Raw genomic sequence first — 20,061 nt, 5'->3', positions numbered from 1 at the left:
TTTTTTTTTACATTTCCATTCATTCATTGATATACATTTTCCTCCCTGTTCACCCTCCCCCAGTTCGCTTTTTTCTTTGGAAAAGGTTCTTTCAATATTATACAGTCCTTCCCCACTTCCCCTGGACCACTTTACTACGCAACTCTTATTTTGGATTCTTGTCATGCCAATAATACCTATTATATGTTCCTTTTATACAGTTCTCTCCCTCGTCTGTTTCAATGCAGTGTTCATTATTTATCCCCTCTTTTTTTAGTTTCCCCCCAACCTCCCCATCAGTCCTCTGTTTTGTAACAGTGGCAGTATACAGTATTTGTCTTTTTATGACTGAGATATTTCACTCAGCATTAATGTCCTCCATGATCACCCATTCTGTATATATTTCATGAATTTTGTTTTTTTAAGTGCTGCATAATATTCCACTGTGTGAATATACCACAGCTTATCTATCCATTCGTTTGTTGATGGGCACTTGGGTTGTTTCCAATTCTTTGCTATTGTGAACAAAGAAGCAATAAACATGGGTGTGCATTAAGTGTATATTCTTCTAACTAGATTTGCTTCAAAACAAACTTCCAAAACAGAAGTAGGTAGGCAGTTAAGACTAAAATGAAAATTAAATATTTTGATGGTAAAAGTGCCATCATGTTGACTAGAGATCACAGCTGAAAAGCTTAATTGGGATTTACTAGAATATTACATTGTTAGCTTGCTTTCCTGCTAAATTGAAATTATCCTTGAATTGCAGAATTCTTGAAAAGCACTTCACAAATAATAGCCTGCACACTGGGAAGTTGGATTTAAAATGTGGTTTTGGTTCTTTCCTAATAATCAGAACATATTACTTGTTTTGTTTTTGTCCACTCAGCTAGATGGAATAAAGGCAAAAGACAAAGTGAATGGGATGAAATCAGGATGCAACAAAGCCAACACCGAGAAGGCAAAATGTAACCCACAGAAAAATAAAATTTCAGCAACTTATCTCCAAAGGGACGCTATTTCCAGGCATACTGAATCAATTAAAGCACAAATTCAAGTGCTAGATAATTAATGCAAATGACTTTGTGATTACCTAGCAAGCTCAATAAGTTTGACCTATGTTCTAGTAACATACTGCTTCTCAGTAGATTCCAGTTAATAGATTGAATTAAAAAACTTGTTAGAATCAGCAGGGAAAATCTAAATGGAATAGTCCATGTAAAAATCTTAAGTGCCACACATTAACCTAGTCGAACCATAATTTTATTTACTTATAATAAAGGTAACACTAATCGTCTTTAGTTTTAAGTAAGAACCTACTACATACTGGCTTTTTGATGAGGAAAACTGGTAAACAAGGAAGAGATTCTATTTCCTCAAAGGACTAGGAAAACAATCTCATAATTACTCTATTATAAAGAATACTTGACTTAAAAGAGGAATCAGGATTTCCATGTGCCATATATTGAGTGCTTTATCCCTTTAAAAACCACATGAGCTAAGTGTTTTTAGTACCCCTGTCTTAGGGAGAAGGAAAACAAGGAACTTAGGTAAGCTAGGAAGTGGCTGAATTGGGATTTGAACCCTGTTCTGTTGGTGGAAAATACCAATGCTCATTAACTGCTATGCTACATTCTCTGTAAAGAAATGTAACAAAAACATTCTGAAGGTGTTTAAATCTCTAAATTACCCTAATACAAGCTGAAAAATTCATGTCTAGCAACTGCATGAAGCTTACCTGAGGAATGGCACCATAGTTCCAGATATATCCTTTATAAGGGAACAAATTTGCAACATAACGAAGTTTTCCTTTTTTCACATCTTGCTTAATTGGGTTTAAAGGGTCCTTGGTAGCAATCTGAAACAAAATATTGCAAATTATTTCATATTTGGCTGTGTACTATAAGTCCTATAAGAACTTGAGGGAGTGAATTATAGCATGCATGCCCTTTAATTCCAATTTAATGGCACATTTTGCTAACTTTTTATAATTTGAGTCTAAAGTCAGAAATTAAAGATTATGATGTAAAAATTACCCCATCATGAGCCATTAAATGGAAAGCTCTCTTGAGGTCTACAGGAAGTATTAAGAAGGGGAAAAGAATATTTATCATTTCCACAAAGCAAAACTGAAAATTAGCTGGATAAATCCTAACATTTGATAAATTAGGAATAAGTAAAAAGGGGAGCTCTGGTGGCCTAGTGGCAAGGAGCTGCAACTACAATCCCAGAGGTGCACGGTTCGAATCCACCAGATGCTCTGCCGGGGAAGGAGGGACAATCTCCTCCAGTACCAGTCAGATCTGATTTGACGGTACACGCACACAAAAATAATAAAAAAAAAAATTTTTAAAAAAAAGGAATAAGTAAAAAAAAAATATTCAAAAAGCAAAATAAATATTATCCAACTTCAGTTTTCCTTGAGGATTTTAAGAATGAAGATATTTTTGTGAGTTTATTCCATGGTATCCACAGCATTGAGTTTACAGGGCTGCGATGAGTTTAGTCACCTAATGGCACCTAACAGCACTAGATGTAAAATACGTAAGAAATATAACAAGAAGACAAGTGTGTTAGGTGTCCATAGTACGTTATTAACAAAATACCACTGAAATTCTAATAAGCTTATCAGTGACTGGGATGACTAAATCAATGACTGACTGAGTTTAGCTGCAGCACAGTGCAGATAGGCATAAAACAGAACTTGCAAGTGGAAACTAGATAAGGTCAAGAGAGAGAAGCTTGGGGTTCAGGTATTTAAATCAGTGCAGACCAGCAAATTCATATAAAAACTGAGATGCTACGTACAACATAAGACAAAAACATTACCTCCATTTTTGCATTAGACCAACGTGGTACTTCAACTACCATGTGGAACACATCCTGAAAAATCAAAAGGAACATGGTCACGGAGGTGCATCTGTTTTCTTCTCTCCATTTTTTCCAAAGCAGAAATTGCTCACTGCAGCCAAGTCTGACAGAGATTTCCCCCACCCACCTCTCAATTTTATCTGTGAAGGTCAATGTTGTTATTCACTGGGTGATACTGCAATTACTGAGAATGTTCTTTTAGTATTTCAAAGGCAGTTTATAAGATAATCCCCAAATATGACTAATTACTTTGTCATGTATTAGTTTTAGCCTCAAAGAAAATTTATCTGTTCTAGTACCCACATAACCCTCCAGATTTGGCAATTCTAAAATTATCAATTCCCCTAAAACAGAAACAAAGTTTGACAGTGAAGGTAAAAGAATATGTGTTCAAATGTCAGTTCTACTGTGACTTATTTACAACCTAAAGTCAAATAATGAGTTGAGAAAGGCTCTTTAATGAAAACTGAGCTTTATATTCAGTCAGAACATGATTTTTAACAAAAGGATAAAACTTTAGCTTTTCAATTGTCTTCCCTAAAAGCAATTACTCCTTTATAAAATTTAAAACCTAATTTAAAATTAAAATCACATCAAGGATGTATTATCCTAGCTCCATCTTTTCAATCTATATGCAGAACATATTATCTGGGAGGTTGGGCTTTGTGAGGAGACATGGGGCATAAAGATTGGAGGTAGACCCATCAACAAACTGTGTTATGCTTGCTGGAACTGAGAAGGACCTAAAGCGCTTGCTGTAGAAGGTCAAGGACTGTAGCCTTCAATATGGATTGAAGCTCAACATCAAGAAAACAAAGATTCTCACCACTGGGCCAATTGGCAGCATCATGATAGATGGTGAAGAGATTGAGATTGTTCACAGCTTCCATTTGGTTGGCTCTATAATCAACCCTTTTGATATGAGCAGCCAGGAAATTAAAAGACGAATTGCACTGGGAAAGTCTGCTGTCAGAGACCTCTCCAAAGTACTAAAGTGTAACGATGTCAGTCTGGAGACTGTGCCTGATACAGGTCATGGTCTTTGCAATTCCTTGCTATGCATCAGAGAGCTGGACAATGACTAGGGATGATAGGAGAGTTGATGCCTTTGAGCTGTGTTGCTGGAGAAGAGTATTGAATATACCATGGACTACTCGGAGAACAAATAAGTTCATCCTGGAGAGGGTGAAGCCAGGCTGCTCCTTGGAGACAAGGATTCTGAAGCTTAGTCTGACATAATTTGGACATGTTGCAAGGAGGGATCAGTCCTTGGAGACAGACATAATGCTTGGGAGGGTGGAGGGACAGTGGAGGAGAGGAAGATCCTCAATGAGACAGACTGATTCAGTCACTGGGGTAATGGGGATAGCTGTGTTGGAGACAATAAAATAGGCAAGGGATAGAGCAGGGTTTAGGGGTGTTGTACATAGGATCACTGAGTCGCAGGTGACTTGACGGCACATAACACATAGCTTTATAGGATTATCTTTACTTCATATTTTTTAAAAAATGCAGAGTCTATTAAATTACAATGGAATAATACAAAAGATTCAAGGCAATAATTATCTCTTAACTAAACTATGTTTAGCTAACAGAAAAGCAGATATATTTCTCTAAGGCTGTAAAATTTCTATTATTTAAGATCTTGCTCAAACCTAGACAGTCAAGTATCTCATGAGTCTTTGTCCCAAGTCTTTTATGTCTAACTGATACAAAATATCAACAAAGAATGACTATTATTTAAACCCAAGACTGAATAAAATATTCCATTGGGCAAATCTGCCATAAAAGACCTTTTTTAATGTATGCAAAGCAGAGATGTCACTTTGTGGTGGAGTAAGGTATGCCTGATTCAAACCAAGAAATTTTTAATTGCCTATACATGTAAGTGGAGAAAGGATGAAAGTCATGCAACTGTCGAGGACTCTTTCGTTCATAGGGTCACTATGAGTCGCCTACGACTCAATGGCACTTAACAACATACATGTAAGAAAGGTAGACAATAAATCAGAAGATGCCCTCGAATTACGGTGCTGGTAAAGAACACATGACTGTACTACAGACTGTCAGAAGAATGAACAAATCCATTCTGGAAGGACAGCCAGAATACTCAGAAATGAAGAAGGTGACACTTTGTAAAGTAAGAGCTGGATGGTTCAGAAATGCGTGCATGTAGAAAATCTCAAACAATCTTTGATCAAATCTAATCCTATCCATTATAAGTATTCAAGGACTGTGTCCATCTAGAACCACTGCTCTGGTATTAGAATGAAAGATGTATGAATGCTTGTCTATGATACACAAACATGAAGGCCAGGCTTTAAGTTTTCTGCAGTAATACCTTAAAACTTCACAAGATGGCACCATTAATCTATCAAAGTAAACACTGTGCATTGTGAAGGGTTACCAATTCACAGCTGACTCTTCAGGTTTTCAGAGGCAGTTATGGTACATACCATGAACTGCCAAGAAAACAAAATAGGTCTGTCTTAGAGAGGGTGAAACCAAGTTGCTCCTTGGAGGCTAGGATTTTGAAACTCTGTCTCTCATCCTTTGGGCATATGGCCAGGAGGGACCAATCCTTGAAGGACATCATGCTCGGAAAGGTGGACAGATAGAGCAGGAAAAGAGGACCTCAGAGAAGATGGATTGATACAGTAACTGGGGTAATGGGGGTAGCTGTGTCGGAGTCAGTGAGACTGGCTCAGGACAGGGCCGGCTTCAGAAAGGCTGTACATAGGTTTGCTATGGGTCGCAGGTGACACCACAGCACATAACAACAGCAATGGCACAGAAAGGAGCTCTGGTGGTCTAGTGGTAAGAAACTGCACTGCAATCCCAAAGACATGTGATTTCAGATCCACCAGATGGTTCAAGGGAGAAGGATGGGCAATCTTTGCCTGTGTAATTAACTGCCTTTGAACGCCTGTTGGAAAATCAGCTATGTGTCGGTTCTAACTCTATGGTACAACAACAACAATGGCACAGGAGGAAACTGCCCATCTTTACTGTGGGACAGGTGGTCGATTTGAATCTCGTGCCTTTGGGCTGGCAGCGGAATTCCTTACCATTAAACCTCCAGAGCACCCCTATTAAAGTCTCAGTATAATCATCAAACCTAAAACATACGCAGAATGATCCTCCACTGAACCGTCATCATCCCATTTTTGAGGCTGTAAATCTTTACAGAGACTGCTAATCTTTCTCCTGAAGAGTGTCTCGTGAACTGAACCCACCTTTTGCCAGCAGCCCAACACATCAGGGCTCCTTAACGATAACCACAATACCATTTAAAACTACCACTAAGACAAAATTACTGAGACAAAATTAAGGCGGTCAGCTTTGATTTTTCACAAGTAAGCAGCCCCAGATGAATGCTGGGTGGGTTTTGGTGTTTTGTTTGTTTATTTATTTATTTTAAATAGGCAAATAGAGCTGAAACACTAGTTCAAGTATGGGATCTATTTTGAACACTGATGGAATGAAGTGATTAATATTTTAGAGTCTCATAACGACATTATCTACTGTTACAAAGCTATATAACTATTGGGAAGAAAAAAAAAACCCAGAACTCTATTGTGAAAAGATCTCCAAAACCATGAAGGGTGTGGCAAGTTTGTAAGCTCTCTCTTTCTCATTGCTGTTGAAAGGTTGGAGGTTCTAGTCTACCTAAAGGTGCCTGGAAGAAAGGCCTGATGATCAAAATACTTTCAATTGTTAGCACAGAAAATCCTATGCAGTTCAGTTCTACTCTGATACACAGAAGCTACAGTGAGTCAGATCCATTAACAGGGGCTGTGAATCAATTTAATCACATTTCCAGTAAGATCTTTGCCTACCATGTGCCAGATACATTTTTAAATGCTGAAGATTCAAACTCAAACTTATTGGATGTGAGTTGGTTCTGAATTGGAGCAAATTCTCCTTCACGTTTCGAAGCTATAAATTCTATAAATCGTAAGTGGGAAGAGATTGTCCCATCTTTCGCCCATGGAAGTGTTAATGGATTTGAACCTCTGAAGCAGCAGTTAGGAGCACAATTTGCTGCAGACTAAACCAGGTCTCCCTGGGTGCTGAAGATTTAGCACTCAACAAACTAAAAGAGCTAAGAGATTTCAACCAAGAAATTCTTTTTTACCACGTTCAGGCTAAAAACCTCAGGGGTCTACAAACTCAGGAAAATGGCTTTGTGTGTAAAATGAAGATTTTAAAACTGCTGGGTCAAAAAAAATTAAATTGCTGAGTCTTTTTTTTTAAAGCAAATGGATTTGTAGTAGCTTTTCTTTATAACTCTTTTTCACATCTAGTATCATAAAGGATGTTTTTAAATATTTTTATTTTTTAAAAAAGGAGGTTCCTCAGATTTACTACTAAGGAGCAGCTTATGAAAGAAAAGGGGGAAGTCTGAGAACAGTCTCTTTCATGACACCATGGCTACAGTTCAGGGAGGTGCCACCAGACAAGGAGCTATATTTAGGCTTTTTAGGCAACTGATATGGAAAATTTAGCCAATTATTTCATTGCTATATTTTTTTACTATAAAAATATGCACTCTAATACCTCTAATGTTTGCTTACAATGTTTATTTTAAAATACTGAGATAGGACTTTAAGAATTTGAGTACCAACTAGTTTAAAATTTGCACCTTCTTTCTTTAATGTCAGCTGGTTCCAAGTATTTGTTTAATCCTGGATTTACTGTTGTATTATATCCATTGTTAGACATTTTCAAATCTGTTCTCCAGGGACGTCTGGTGGCCTAGTTTGTAGCAAGCTATGCTGCTATTATAAAGTCTGTTCTCCACTTTCACCTGGGGAAATACTCACTCTCACGTCCCTGTTTACAGCTTGGGAGAAAGGAGGTTAGTATCCCAGGAGAGATTCTGACAAGCCTGTGGGAGGCAGCACAAGGCAAATTCCTGCTTTAGCTCTGATTTTCCAAAGGCAGATAGATCTTAGCAGTCTCACTTCCTAGATTTCTAATCATTTCATCAGATAGCAGGAAGACTGATGTTAATAGGTATCCAGATTCTAAGTCTGGAAACTAACAAATCTAACCAAAAACTTGTTTTAGAGATAGAAGAAATGTGACCTCTCAATTGCATTTATAATTCACAGATTAGCCAAGCACATTACAGTGGTGCAGTGGGGATGGGTTTCATTTCCAAATTGCCTGGTGTTTTGGGGGATGAATCTAGGAAGCAGTCTGACAAGTCATTCACTAATGGACAGGCCATGCCTTTGAGTAGTAAACACAGATGGAAGAAATATGTCTTCAATTTCATTGCATCCCACCTCAGAAATTCTATGTGTTTAGGGTGTCTTTCTGGGAACCTTATGAGTGCCTTCTGACTTGTGATCCGTTTCCAGCACGGGGCCTGAAGCCCTGTGAATGAGACATGCTGTATTGAAGAATGATGTAAGGGACTTAAATTAGCATTTTCAAGCTGACCTACCACATGCTTTTCTAGATCACTTGAGAAATCTGATATATACCAGATTTGGAAGGGGGAGTTCACCCTTTACTCACAGCAACCCTTTCTTTTTCTATTTTGCAATAAAATTTAGAGATCAGCGTTGATGATAGAAAGGGTCCTCTTTCCAATTCTTCTAAAGATTAGATATAACGCAAGAAGCTGAAACGAAACACCTACCTAAACCAACAGTGCTTGCTCAAAGTCACAAACTATTGGTGGCAAACGAGGCCTAGCTTTGTTAATCCTAGTAAGCTTTCCTCAATAAAACAGCCTCAAATGTCTTTAGTATATATGACTTAGTATATAAATGTCTTAAGTATATATATAGGTACTGTGGTCAGCACCACCCTCTTCAGTTTCCTGGTTATTGTATACCTGGGCTTGACTGTGGCAACAGCTTATATGCTTATTTAATCATCACATCATTATCTTTTATTGTTACTAGATTTTTAAATTTATGTTGCCAACTCTAACTTGGGTCTAGAAAGCACAAACCCAAAGATAAAAAACAAAACAACATAGAACACAGTCATTTGCATATGAAATTGGGGAAGACAGTATTTAAGAGATGTAGGTTCAGTGAAGTTAAAAAGTTAACTAAAGAGGAATGAAACAAGTCCATTTAATCTATACAAAACTGCACAGTGTCACCAAGTACTCAGTGAGAAGTTTGACAAAACACACTATGTAATCGGTTCCGTATTCTGGGGTTTTCCTGAAACAGCAGTAAGATCAGGCTTCACATTGCCAACACTTGTTCTAGTTATGAGTAGAATATTACCCATTTATTATTTTGTGTGTGTGTGTGTGTGTGTGTGTGTGTGTGTGTGTGTGTGTGTGTATTCCATCAAATCGGATCTAACTGGTACAGGAGAAGATTGTCTCTCCTTCTCCAGAAGAGTATCTGGTAAATTTGAATGCCTCACCTCTGGGATTGCAGTGCAGCTTCTTGCCACTGGGGCACTCGCCTCAATTATTTTTTTTTCACCGACCCCCTGAAAAGCTCTGTCAAGAAAACGCTTTCCCCTTTTTTGATGATCTGTATGTAAAACTATGGTCAGTAAGCTTAGGATCATCATTTTAGATTTCTTTGTTGCTCAACGTGGTCTGAGACATTACTGTAAAGAACTCTGATAATACATGCTATACTATTATTATTATTAATAGATAATATTTTAAAAATACTATTGTTATAAACAACAATAATAACTATTATACACCAGACAATTCAAACCAACTAAATGATGGCAATTCAGAGGGAGGGAGGATCCTGCAGTTCATATCAACTCCCAGGAAATCAGATGTAACAAAGTAAAAGTTTCCTAAGAAATGCAACTTTGAGAATCCCACAAGAGAACACAGCCAATTAGAGGTCCCTACTGTAATTGCTGCACATAATTGGCCTCCAGCTGGAGCCCAGCTCAGGCAGACTCCTGTGAGGCAACACACAGGAGAGATTTTCTGCTGGTGCCCAAGCAGCAATAAATTTCCTGGTAGAAGTACAATGGATTGTCCACACTCACTCAATTTTCAATATCCTCAGGGTTCAAAAACTGTGTCATTATGTAAAAACCAACATTATGTGAAAATGGAGGATGATTACATTTTAATTGTCATTTTTCATCATTCTGTAACTGCCAAGCCCTGGAGAACCAGGGCCAGCCAGACTGACACAGACACTTGGCCATCACAGCCAGGGCTGCTCTCTCTGGCATTCGTTACTGCCAGATGTACATTGTTAACACACAAAATGACTGGTCAGCAGATTCTGTAACTGTTTCAGACAAACTTCAAAATGTCAGATGGGATATTCCTTGCCCCCGCAAAAGGTTTACCTATAATTAAGTCCCAGAGCTCAATAAGACTCAGCACACACAAGGCTGACATTTCACCTTTAACACTACCCTAGCGGAGAACTGGAATGTGACCTTCACCCTGCTGCCTTAAGGGCAGAAGGCACTGACATCCAGATCTATTCTCACTACTGACCACATCTAACAAGAACAAAGGAAGGTCAAGGGCATGCATAGCTTTTACAACTGGAAAAAGTTATCACTTTGTCGCTCAAGCTTTGTGACTATTAGACTACTAGTCCTTCTATCAGTTCCAAAACACAAACAACTCCCATGTGGAATGAGGCTAAAAAGAAATCTAGGGGCTTTTAAAAAATAACTACTTAAAAATGTGCATGTGTTCTACAAAAAAAGATTAGATAATATAAAAAAAGTACAAAAAGAAAAGCAGCAAGTTATTAGTAATCTATCAATCAAGGATTATAAATATTATGGTATATACATGGAGCTCTGGTGGCCTAGTGGCAAGAAGCTGTGCTGAAATCCCGAAAGCATACAGTTCAAGTCCACCAGCTGCTTCTTGGGAGAAGGATGGGCAATCTCCTTCAATGTGATTAACTGCCTCGTCCGACTTGATGGTAGACAACACTTATGAAAGATTCAGACCAGTATGTGACCATTTTCCAAGCCAGTCAAACGTACTGCCATCAGGTTAATTCTGACTGAGAGACCCCACAAGATAGAAACAAATGCCTCCCAGAATTTCCCAGGCGGTAAATCTTTATGAAAGCAGAGTGCCACATCATCGCTCTCCAACAGAGAAGCTGGAGAGTTAGAACTGCTGACCTTTTAATCAGGGCAGTGTTTTAACATTAAGACTCTTTGTGATTAACTGCTCAGTGGTAAGTATTGCAACCAGGGGCTTCTTAGAGGCAAGGAGGGTGAAACTTCGTCTCAGTTACTTCTGGGCATATTTTTAGAAGGAATCAGTCCTTGCAGAAAGATATCATGCTGGGAAAGGTTGAAGGTTAGTGGATTGGGACAGGAACTATCACAACGCACCTGAGCATGACAGAGATTGTGAGGACTGTGCAGGACACCATGTGTTGTTCATAGTGTCACTATGAGACGTAGTCGACTTGATATCACCTAACAAAATGTTAGTTTCTTCAGCCGTTTTGTTGTTGCTACCATGTGCTATCGAGTCAGAACTGACTCATTTGAACCACATTTGGCCTGGAAGTGCAGCTCCTTACCACTAAGTAATCAGACTTCCCACTTATGTGTATGTTGTTATTTACCATAGAGTCAGAACCAACCCAAAGCTGACCCTCTGGCAGGTTTTCAGAGGCAGTTAATCGCACTGGAGGAGACTGCCCAACTTTCTCCAGTGGAGTAGCTGGTGGATTTGAACTACATGCCTTTGGGACTGTAGTGGAGCTTCTTGCCACCAGAGCTTACTGCTTACATGTATAGGAACAGGTATTAATTTTTTATGCATTTGTGGATTTACCTTTAGTATCTCTAGATGATCATGTGCCTTGAAAGAAAGGTCTGGCAATCAATGTGCAGAACTTTATCAGGCCATTAAAGGCAAAGAATATTCCTTTATTTACTGAATAATTATGGCTATTGATTGAAATGTGGGCAATTCAAATGAATGATGTAACAATCTGCTTCCATAAAAACAAGCAGGTGTGGAAACTGCATCTATAAAGATTTATAGGCTTGGAAACCTGATGGGCCAGTTCTATTTTGCCCTACACAGGGCCACTACCAGTCAAGATTCAACTCCATGGCAACGGGTTTGATTTCTGGGTTTTAATGAAGTCTGAGATTTTAATAGGGAGCTCTGGTGGCTTAGTGGTAAGCAATTGCGCTCCCAATCCAAAAATACAGTTTGAATACACCACGTGCCTTGAGGGAGAAAGGTGGTAATCTCCTCCCATGCAATTTACCGTCTCTGAAAAGTTGTTGGAGGATCAGCAAAAGTCAGTTCTGAGTTGATGGCAATGAGAGTTAGAATGAAGGTTTTTATCCCCAAAGCACATACTAAAAAAGTCCAACGTGCCTTTCCCTCTCTAATCAGGCCAAATATGCTATGTCTATTCCTCTACTCTTTTCCCTACTTCCAGTTGTTTTTCTTAACAGACAATTCTGGTTTTACGGCTGACTTCTTAATCACTACAACTTGAATTCGCTGCACCATGAAGCATTTAAAGTGCTTGTAAACTTTTTTTTAAAAAATTATTAAATTTTATTAGTTTTAATGAACATTTACAGAGATTTTGGGTTTTCATTCATTTATTGTTGCACTATTTTCTCTACCCTCCTCCCCAGTTCGTTCTTTTTTTCCCCCCCTTGAAAGTCTGTTTTAATTGGCCAATTGCCACAGTGCTTGTCAAAGCCGGTTTTGATTAATCTCCTTTGTCAGTGAGTCCTTTGCCATTCCCTATCACCCCCTCCCTGAGAGAGACTTCACCCTGATCCATAAGGAAAATGGGATGGCGTATTCTCTTAGCTACTTCCTGCTGAAAAGGGATGCTGTAGGTTTCAGGGGTAAAAATGTTTTTTTTTTTTTAAAAAAAAAAAATCTGTTAAGTGAAATTACATCTAAAGAGACTGTTCAAAAGACAGTGAAGCCTTACCTTATCTGCATAAATTGGAATATCATGAAATGGAGAGATATATTGTCCTTTTTCATTTTCTGTAAAATGAATGAGCAAAAGTTATCACAGTGGCTAATTATATAGTTACAGCCATGTCTCTAGATGCATGCAATACAGTTATACCAAAATTTTATGTCCACACTAGGAAAATGGGTTTCCTGACCCTCCTTCAAGACTTGGGTTGGGTTTTCTTTCATCCAATGTGTTCCTTAGGCACCGCACAGCTAAGTACTCACCCCAGTCATGAGAATAGAGACTGATTTACATTCCTTTGTATCCCCACAGCCTAGCAGTACCTGGCACATGGAAGATGAACAAATTGTTTTGGTCTAATCTTCTTTCAGTTAACAGTTTACAGAACTATTGTGAAATACTGAGGGTGAAGAGAGACAGATGTGCTAAACTATAAACTGTGTTGCTCTTGGTGATGTGTTAGGAAGAGTCACCTTCACAGATCATTTCTATATCCTAGAAACCTAACGACCACATTCAAAAAAGGAAGTTTAAAACTTCTTCACTGTTCTTTAGGAAACCAAGGGTCAAGTCTACACTACACTCCTTCTGATTTCAAAAGCACAGTGGAAGAAAAGTTGAACAAATGCAGGTCCAGTCTGGCAAATTTCCTTCAGAGTCAATTTTCACTTTGTAGTATGTCCCATTACCTGATTTAAAGAGGCTGGGCAAGCATTACAGATGATGAAAATATATAAATAATCTTACAATAACTAGGGCAATGGGGGCAGATGTGTTGGAGTGAGACTGGCTTAGGACAGGGGAAGCTTCAGAGCTGTTGTATGTAAGGTCAGATTGCTTTGAGTCACAGACGACTTGATGGCACATAAAACAACAACAACTTCTATTAGGAAAAAAGCTAAGAAACTTGTAGGGTGGAGAGAAACATATACAATTATATAACTGATTCTTAGTACTATTTCTTAGGTTCCAGAGAGCTCCATTTGATATGGTAGCTAGTATCAAAGTCAATGAGTGGCTCTGGTCTCCCTAATGGCCAGTAAATATTTCTTATGGAAATACAATCTCATTGTTAAAAAAAAATTACTCTGTTAAAAAAACCCCCACAAACTCAAAACAAACACTAAACCTCCTGCTCTGCAAATACAGTTTAAAAACAATGACCTTAAAGATTCTGTCAAGTGCACACCCATAGAGCCACCTCCCTGAGTACTTCTTCAGAGAAATTCTGGAATCAAAACTTTCGAAAAATGGTCCAGTGAATTCTTAGTCTTAAATGCCCACACTGGCCCTACTGCTCAATTCTGAAATGACATCAAATGGGGAGTTCCTGCCTTCCACCGCACTACAATCTTCAGCCAGAAGTGCATGCTTGAGGCTTTACTTTCCTTTTCCTCCCACACCAGTCTTTTCCCTTGCCCGGAGCTCTATTTGTTCATTCTTCGACTGTTCATTCCTCTCTTCCCAGGCCTTCACGCTCCCAGGCTCAAAGTGTTCACTGCACCTGCCTATTTCCTTCTACAATAAACCCGAGGGTAGGTGGTGGTGGTATTAAACTGGAATATCGCTAGTGATTTTTATTTTAATTTCAGCCTTATCACTAACAATCTATTCCCTGTGGCTTGGGATAAAGAAAAGTCCTCCCACCTATAAGGCCAGAGGTTTTGCACCCAGAAAAGGCAAGCAAGCAAACAGCCTCCGCCTGCGGGTCCTGGGTGTCCACTGCGGGGTCGAGACCAGTAAACGCCAGCTCCTTGCAGGGGTGTGAAAACTTGGCACTTTTCTTACTCATGCTTCCCTGACTGACGTCACTTGTTTAACTAGAGGGGAACAGCTTTCTGTTTCTAAAGGCGAATTCCCAGCATCGGTGCCACGTGAAAACCCGAAGGAGGTGGACGCACGGCCCGGGACCCCCGAAGATGCACCTGGGCGTCAGCTTCCCATCCCCAGAACCTGGAGAGGAGGATAGCATCCCGCTCCTCGCCGACTAAACCCTCGCGAGGTATTTAATGTCTTTAGCAGGAGATCGGCGCCCCACCCTGCTCCCAGGCGGTGCAATCCTCTTACAGAGATTCTTTTACCTCCCTTCTAGAGTGACTTGGTGGTTTCTTCCCATCAGACAATGCCCGAGCCCGGCACCTGCATAAGGAGCCCGGCGCCAGCTCGGGTCCAGCTGGTCGGCCTATAAACGCAGACCAGTTCTCCCGAGCAGGAGGAGGTGGAGGCGGCCGGCCGGCGGGCGAGAAACGTGGACTGTGAGGGTCAGGGAGCCGGGACGACCGGGACGACGGAGGGGGAGAGTGGAGGCGAGGCCGGGAATGAATGGGGGAGGGAAGGACGGAGGCAGGGTGAGGACCACCGACACTCACTGAGGAAGACTCGGTACTCGAGCGTGAAAGGCGCGGCGCGTTCCTCGCAGCTGAAGCCGTTCATGGTGCCGGGTGGTGAGCCGCTGACGATACCTGACGCGGAGCCCGCACGCGGTGCCTGCTGACAGGGAGTTTAGACCTCTGCGCCTGCGCACTCAAGGACTGGCCCAGGTGGCGCGGCCGGGAGAGGCCTTTAACGCGCTTTGCTCTCCAACTCCCGACCCACCTCGACCCCGCCCACGCAGTGCGCAGGCGCACTCCACCGGCCCCGCGCCTACAGCCCCGCCTCCGGCCCCACCCCCTGCTGAGCCAGGGTTGCCCTGAGGTTGGGCCACGTGGCTGTGTGCCGGCTTTTGCTCTCGGTTCGTCTCTCACTGGTGCGTGTGTGCTCTAGTTCTCCGCTTGGATAAGCTATAACACACACACACACACACACACACACAAGTTCCCAACTTGGATAAGCTAACACACACACACACACACACACACACACACAAGTTCTCAATTTGGATCAGCTACAACACACACTCCCACACACACACCCCCACACCCAGCACACGGGAAGCTTACCTTTGACTCTCACGCACCCCTTCCAGGAAAGAAGTTCCTTATCTCAAAAGGCGATTACCAGTCATCTGCTTCCCTAGACAGGCCTTACCTGCAGTCTTAGAGCAGTTCTCTGATCCGTTTAAGCAGAATTGATTTTATTGACCTCATAAAGGCTACCATAGGATTTTGATTTCCAGCACTTCACTTTTCAGTATATGACACTGGTCAAGACACTTTGAGCTAGTCTCGCTTTCTCCTCTGGTTACTATTTGTGTGGCTTGAAGGATGATTAATTGAGTTGTTGTGTGCCAGATATTTTGTGTAGGACTTTGTAGCTGTGGTTAGGTGCTCTCGAATCAATTCTGACTCATATTTGGGAGAGTGACCCTTATATGTCAATTCCTTGCACATGACCTAAACCTTGCCAGGCTTGGTGCAGCGTAAACTCTCAGAAAAGATAACTTGTTTTCATCCTCCCCAAACCCAAATCTCCTTTGCAGCAAAGCAATTCTTAGACCCTACTGAACTGAATAGAACTGCCCTTTAAGATCACCAGGAATATCAATGTGTCAACAAAGGGAGTGAACAGCCTCAACTACCATGGAGTGCCCCTCCCTTCCATTCCTAGAAGACCACCCATCTGGCTAAACCACAAAGCAATTTCTCTCTGGAAACCCCATGAACCTGGAGAGAGGATGAAAGGCACCCAAGTGTTGAACACTCTCCTTCATAGGGTCTCTATGAGTCACCTGTGACTCGATGGCACTTAACAACAACAACAACAACAACCACAAAGACCCTTACTATAAAACCTGCCCTAATCCACTTTAGGGTGCAGTATTTCCCTGGTTTTCTCCCTCTACCTGTTTCTTTCTCTGCAGACCAAGGAATCCTGCTTGGGAGACCCCTTAATAAAGCTTCTTTAGCTTCCTTTCTTTCTCTGGTCCCTTCCTTGAGTCCTTGGCCTCATATCCAGTGCGAAGACCTAACAGTTATGTTATGTGCGTTTGAGTCAGAACCAACCCTTGACTGACTTTCCTGAGGCGCTTGACCCTCTGGCTGCTGGTTTTCCGAGGTAGCTAGTTAATCTGAAGGCAGGAGGTTGCGCCTCTTTTTCCCTGTGGAGCAGCTGGTGGATTTGAACCACGTGCCTTTGGGATTGCAGCACAGTTTCTTACTAGGCCACCAGCGTTCTCTTCCACCCTCCCTGGAGGGAAAAAAATTTATTCTCTCCCTTCTGGCCCAGGTACTTCAGGGAGTTTAGAAGGAAGCATTGAGAAGGTCAGAAATGAGCTGCGTCCCTTGGGCAAATTTATTTTGGAGACAGGCTCTTTGGAGCATGGGGTTTGTTGTTTTGGGGGTTTTTTGTTTTGTTTTGTTTTGTTTTTTTGGGGGGAGGGTTTTGCTTTTGTTTCACTGTGTCAGGTCAAATCCCCAAAACTTAAGTCTGACTGAGACTGTGGACAGACATTTAACTTATTCATCCTATCCTATGTTAAGGCAAATTTGTTAGTCTGGGCAAAAGGGGCCAAAAAGAAGAATGAAGAATCCAGAACTCAAATGCTGATGGCCTTGCCTGCTGCTGATAAGAAGAGCAAATGACCTTGCATGTCTGGCTGAGCTAGGCTCCTAAATCAGAGTGGAATGTCCCTCCCTAAAGACTCTGTTTATAAAATTCCTCTCTAGTAAGGTCATGGTGTGACTTCCCATTCTGCCTCTCCAGGATGAGGAACTCACCTGGGAGCTCCCCTTCACCCTTCAATAAAGCTCTTTAAGCTTTCTCCCATTCTCTCTGGTTTCTTCTTTAAGTCCACTAACCTAACAAAAATTATATCTTAAAATCTTAATTATAAATAATTAAATCTGTTTTCATTGACTAGATTCTGGTTCACCAATAGCTGTGCATTATATAGTAGGATTCAATAGGATTTTCTTGACTGCAATCTTTACTCCAGCCATTTCTTCTTCAAGGCCTCTGTCTGGGTTCTCATTGCCAGCCTTTAATTAGAAATTGGCATGAACCATTTGTGACACCTCGAATCCTTTTCTTTTAAACTAGGAAATGATGCCTCTTAAAGAATGGTGGCTGTTGCTTTGTAGGCTGGAGTTGGAACTGATTCATAGCTGACCCTCCAGTGGTTTTCCAGATACTATAATACCCAGTGGAGGAAATTGCTCATCTTGTCCAAGAAGCAGTTCCGTGGATTTCAGTCAGGTTCTTTGGGGTTAGAAGTTGTCACTCACTGGACCACAAGAGCTCCCTAAAGAATACTTAATTTTCTTTAAAATGACCCCCCCCATTGAAACAGATGAGGGATGAGAGAGAGAACTGTTTAAAAGTGATATATGATTAGGTATTATGGTCATGACAAGAGTCCAGAGTGAAGGCTGCATAGTGGAGTCTACTGGGGGGGAGAGGGGAGGAGGAGGGGATTGTATATCAATGAAAGAATTTTTCTTTTACTTTTCAATGAGAAGAACGAACTGGGGGCAGGGAGAGGGAAGGGGTAGGGAGGGAGAAAAATGCAACAATGAATGAATGAAAATTTAAAAAACCAAACACAAAAAAAGACCCTCCCCCCTTTGATGAGCAGGCTTTCCTTAGGTAATCTATTTTTCTAGGGCATTGAAGATAGTTTGCCTTATAGATATTTTTATTTCTACCCTTGAGTTTGTGTTTCTAAAACCATGTGTGTTTGTTGGGGGCTGCTAGTTCAACTTAGCTGAAGCCATTTTGTAATTCTCTGAAACCATTTTGTAGTTCTCCAAGAACATGTTTGGACATGTTGCCCTGGGAGGATAGGTTTCAGTTTACCCCACCCTGGGAGGATAGGTTTCAGGAAATGCCCTGCTAAGTTTCTGTTAACCAGATAACTTTCAGATTACTAGAAATGACATGATGCTATTCTCCCCTCTTGTGTACTTCTCCCCCCCCCCCCATTGTGCTCCTGTGTATAAGCTGTGAGCGCTTTCAATAAAATTGAGACTTGGTTGGCATTTCAACTTGTCTCCGCGCTTCTGTGCCTCCTGTCCCGCCATTCTCGTTCTTCCCCTTCAAGGGTCACCGTTGAAGATCCCCGCGGGTCGGGGCATAATTGGCGCCCAACGTGGGGCCCAGGAACGGGGAAGGACGATGAACGCTGCCCACTAGAAGTGACCGGCCGGTCCATCCATTGAATCGCCATGAATCTGGGACCAAGAGTGAAGACTTGCACTGTTGCCAGCCACAGGACTATTCGTCCTGTGAGACAGGCACAGAGCTGCCGCCATGGGATTACCCACCCTGTGAGACAGGCATGAGAGGAGATAAGGGCAGTGAAATTATGGGACAGGGATTAAGTGAACATGAATTGTTCGTAAAGGGTATCAAGGATTCCCTCAAGGCACTAGGTATAAGGGTAACTAAAAAAGATTTAAAGAAATTTTTATTGTTTTTAGAAGTTGTTTGCCCATGGTTTCCGCAAGAATTAACTATTGATTCTAAGCATTGGCATAGGGTAGGGGATTGTTTAAATGACTATTACCGTTGTTTTGGCCCTGACTGCTTTTTCTTACTAGAATTTCATTAACAAAATCTTAGCTGTTCTTGAACTTCTTCCTTCATCACCATAGGCTCGTGCTCATAAGTTATTTCATTAAACTCTTCTGTATCTGCCAATTCTTTTTGATACAATGACTCAGTATATTTCTTCCATCTTCTTTCAGTACTTCCTGGATCATTAAATATTCTGCCTAAAGCATCCTTGATTATAGCAACTCTAGGTTTAAATTTGTTCTTCAGTTCCTTGCGCTTAAGAAATGCTGAACGAGTTCGGCCCTTTTGATTTTCTGACTCTAGCTCCTTACACATTTCATCGTAATATTTTGCTTTGTCATTCCGAGCTGCCTTTTGCAATCTTCTGTTCAGCTCTTTAGTATCTTAAATTTTTCATTAGAAGTAAAAAAAATATTGTTCCTTTTCCTACAAACCGGTTAAATAATTGCTCAACTTTTGCTTCTCCCTTATCATACGTTTCCTATTAATAGAGCAAAAGTAAGAGGACTTGGAAGTACTGAGAAATACTTGTTTTGGAAAAACCGTCATTAATGATCAAAAGTCCTCTCTTTTTCTGTTAATCAAATTTCTTTTACAGGTCTTGTGGATATAAAAGCTAATGTGTCTGTTATTAGTAAAAAATAATTAGTCTCTTAATTGGCCTTTGCAAAAAATTAACATTAACTCTTTCTGAATTAGGAACCTCTCTCAATGTTTAAAGGTCTAAGAATATTTATGATTGTGCAGAACCTGATAACCAAAAGGCTCAAATGCAATTTTATGTGCTATACATTAGTGCTAATTTATGGGAAAGAAATTTATTAAAACAATTTGGAGCTTTTATATC

The 20,061-nt window shown here is 40.7% G+C and overlaps 1 protein-coding gene across 1 annotated transcript in view; it reads right to left on the bottom strand.

Moving 5' to 3' along the window:
• PPA1 (pyrophosphatase (inorganic) 1) overlaps positions 1 to 15,256 on the bottom strand; it is a 25,494-nt gene extending 10,238 nt beyond the window's left edge. Inside the window, exons 1-4 of the mRNA XM_006888980.1 lie at positions 15,131 to 15,256; positions 12,768 to 12,826; positions 2,809 to 2,862; positions 1,718 to 1,837 (exon numbers count right to left, since the gene is read on the bottom strand). Of these exons, the coding sequence (XP_006889042.1) occupies positions 1,718 to 1,837; positions 2,809 to 2,862; positions 12,768 to 12,826; positions 15,131 to 15,194 (297 nt within the window). The 5' untranslated portion in view covers positions 15,195 to 15,256. The remainder of the gene's footprint in view (positions 1 to 1,717; positions 1,838 to 2,808; positions 2,863 to 12,767; positions 12,827 to 15,130) is intronic.
• Between the last annotated feature and the right edge of the window lie 4,805 nt (positions 15,257 to 20,061).

The sequence above is a fragment of the Elephantulus edwardii genome, unplaced genomic scaffold (genome assembly GCF_000299155.1).
Source record: "Elephantulus edwardii isolate Elephantulus edwardi_28Jun2011 unplaced genomic scaffold, EleEdw1.0 scaffold00074, whole genome shotgun sequence".
In the NCBI taxonomy this organism is placed as follows: domain Eukaryota; kingdom Metazoa; phylum Chordata; class Mammalia; order Macroscelidea; family Macroscelididae; genus Elephantulus; species Elephantulus edwardii.
Note: the sequence above shows the minus strand (reverse complement) of the source record. Positions and strands in the feature narration are given on the sequence as shown.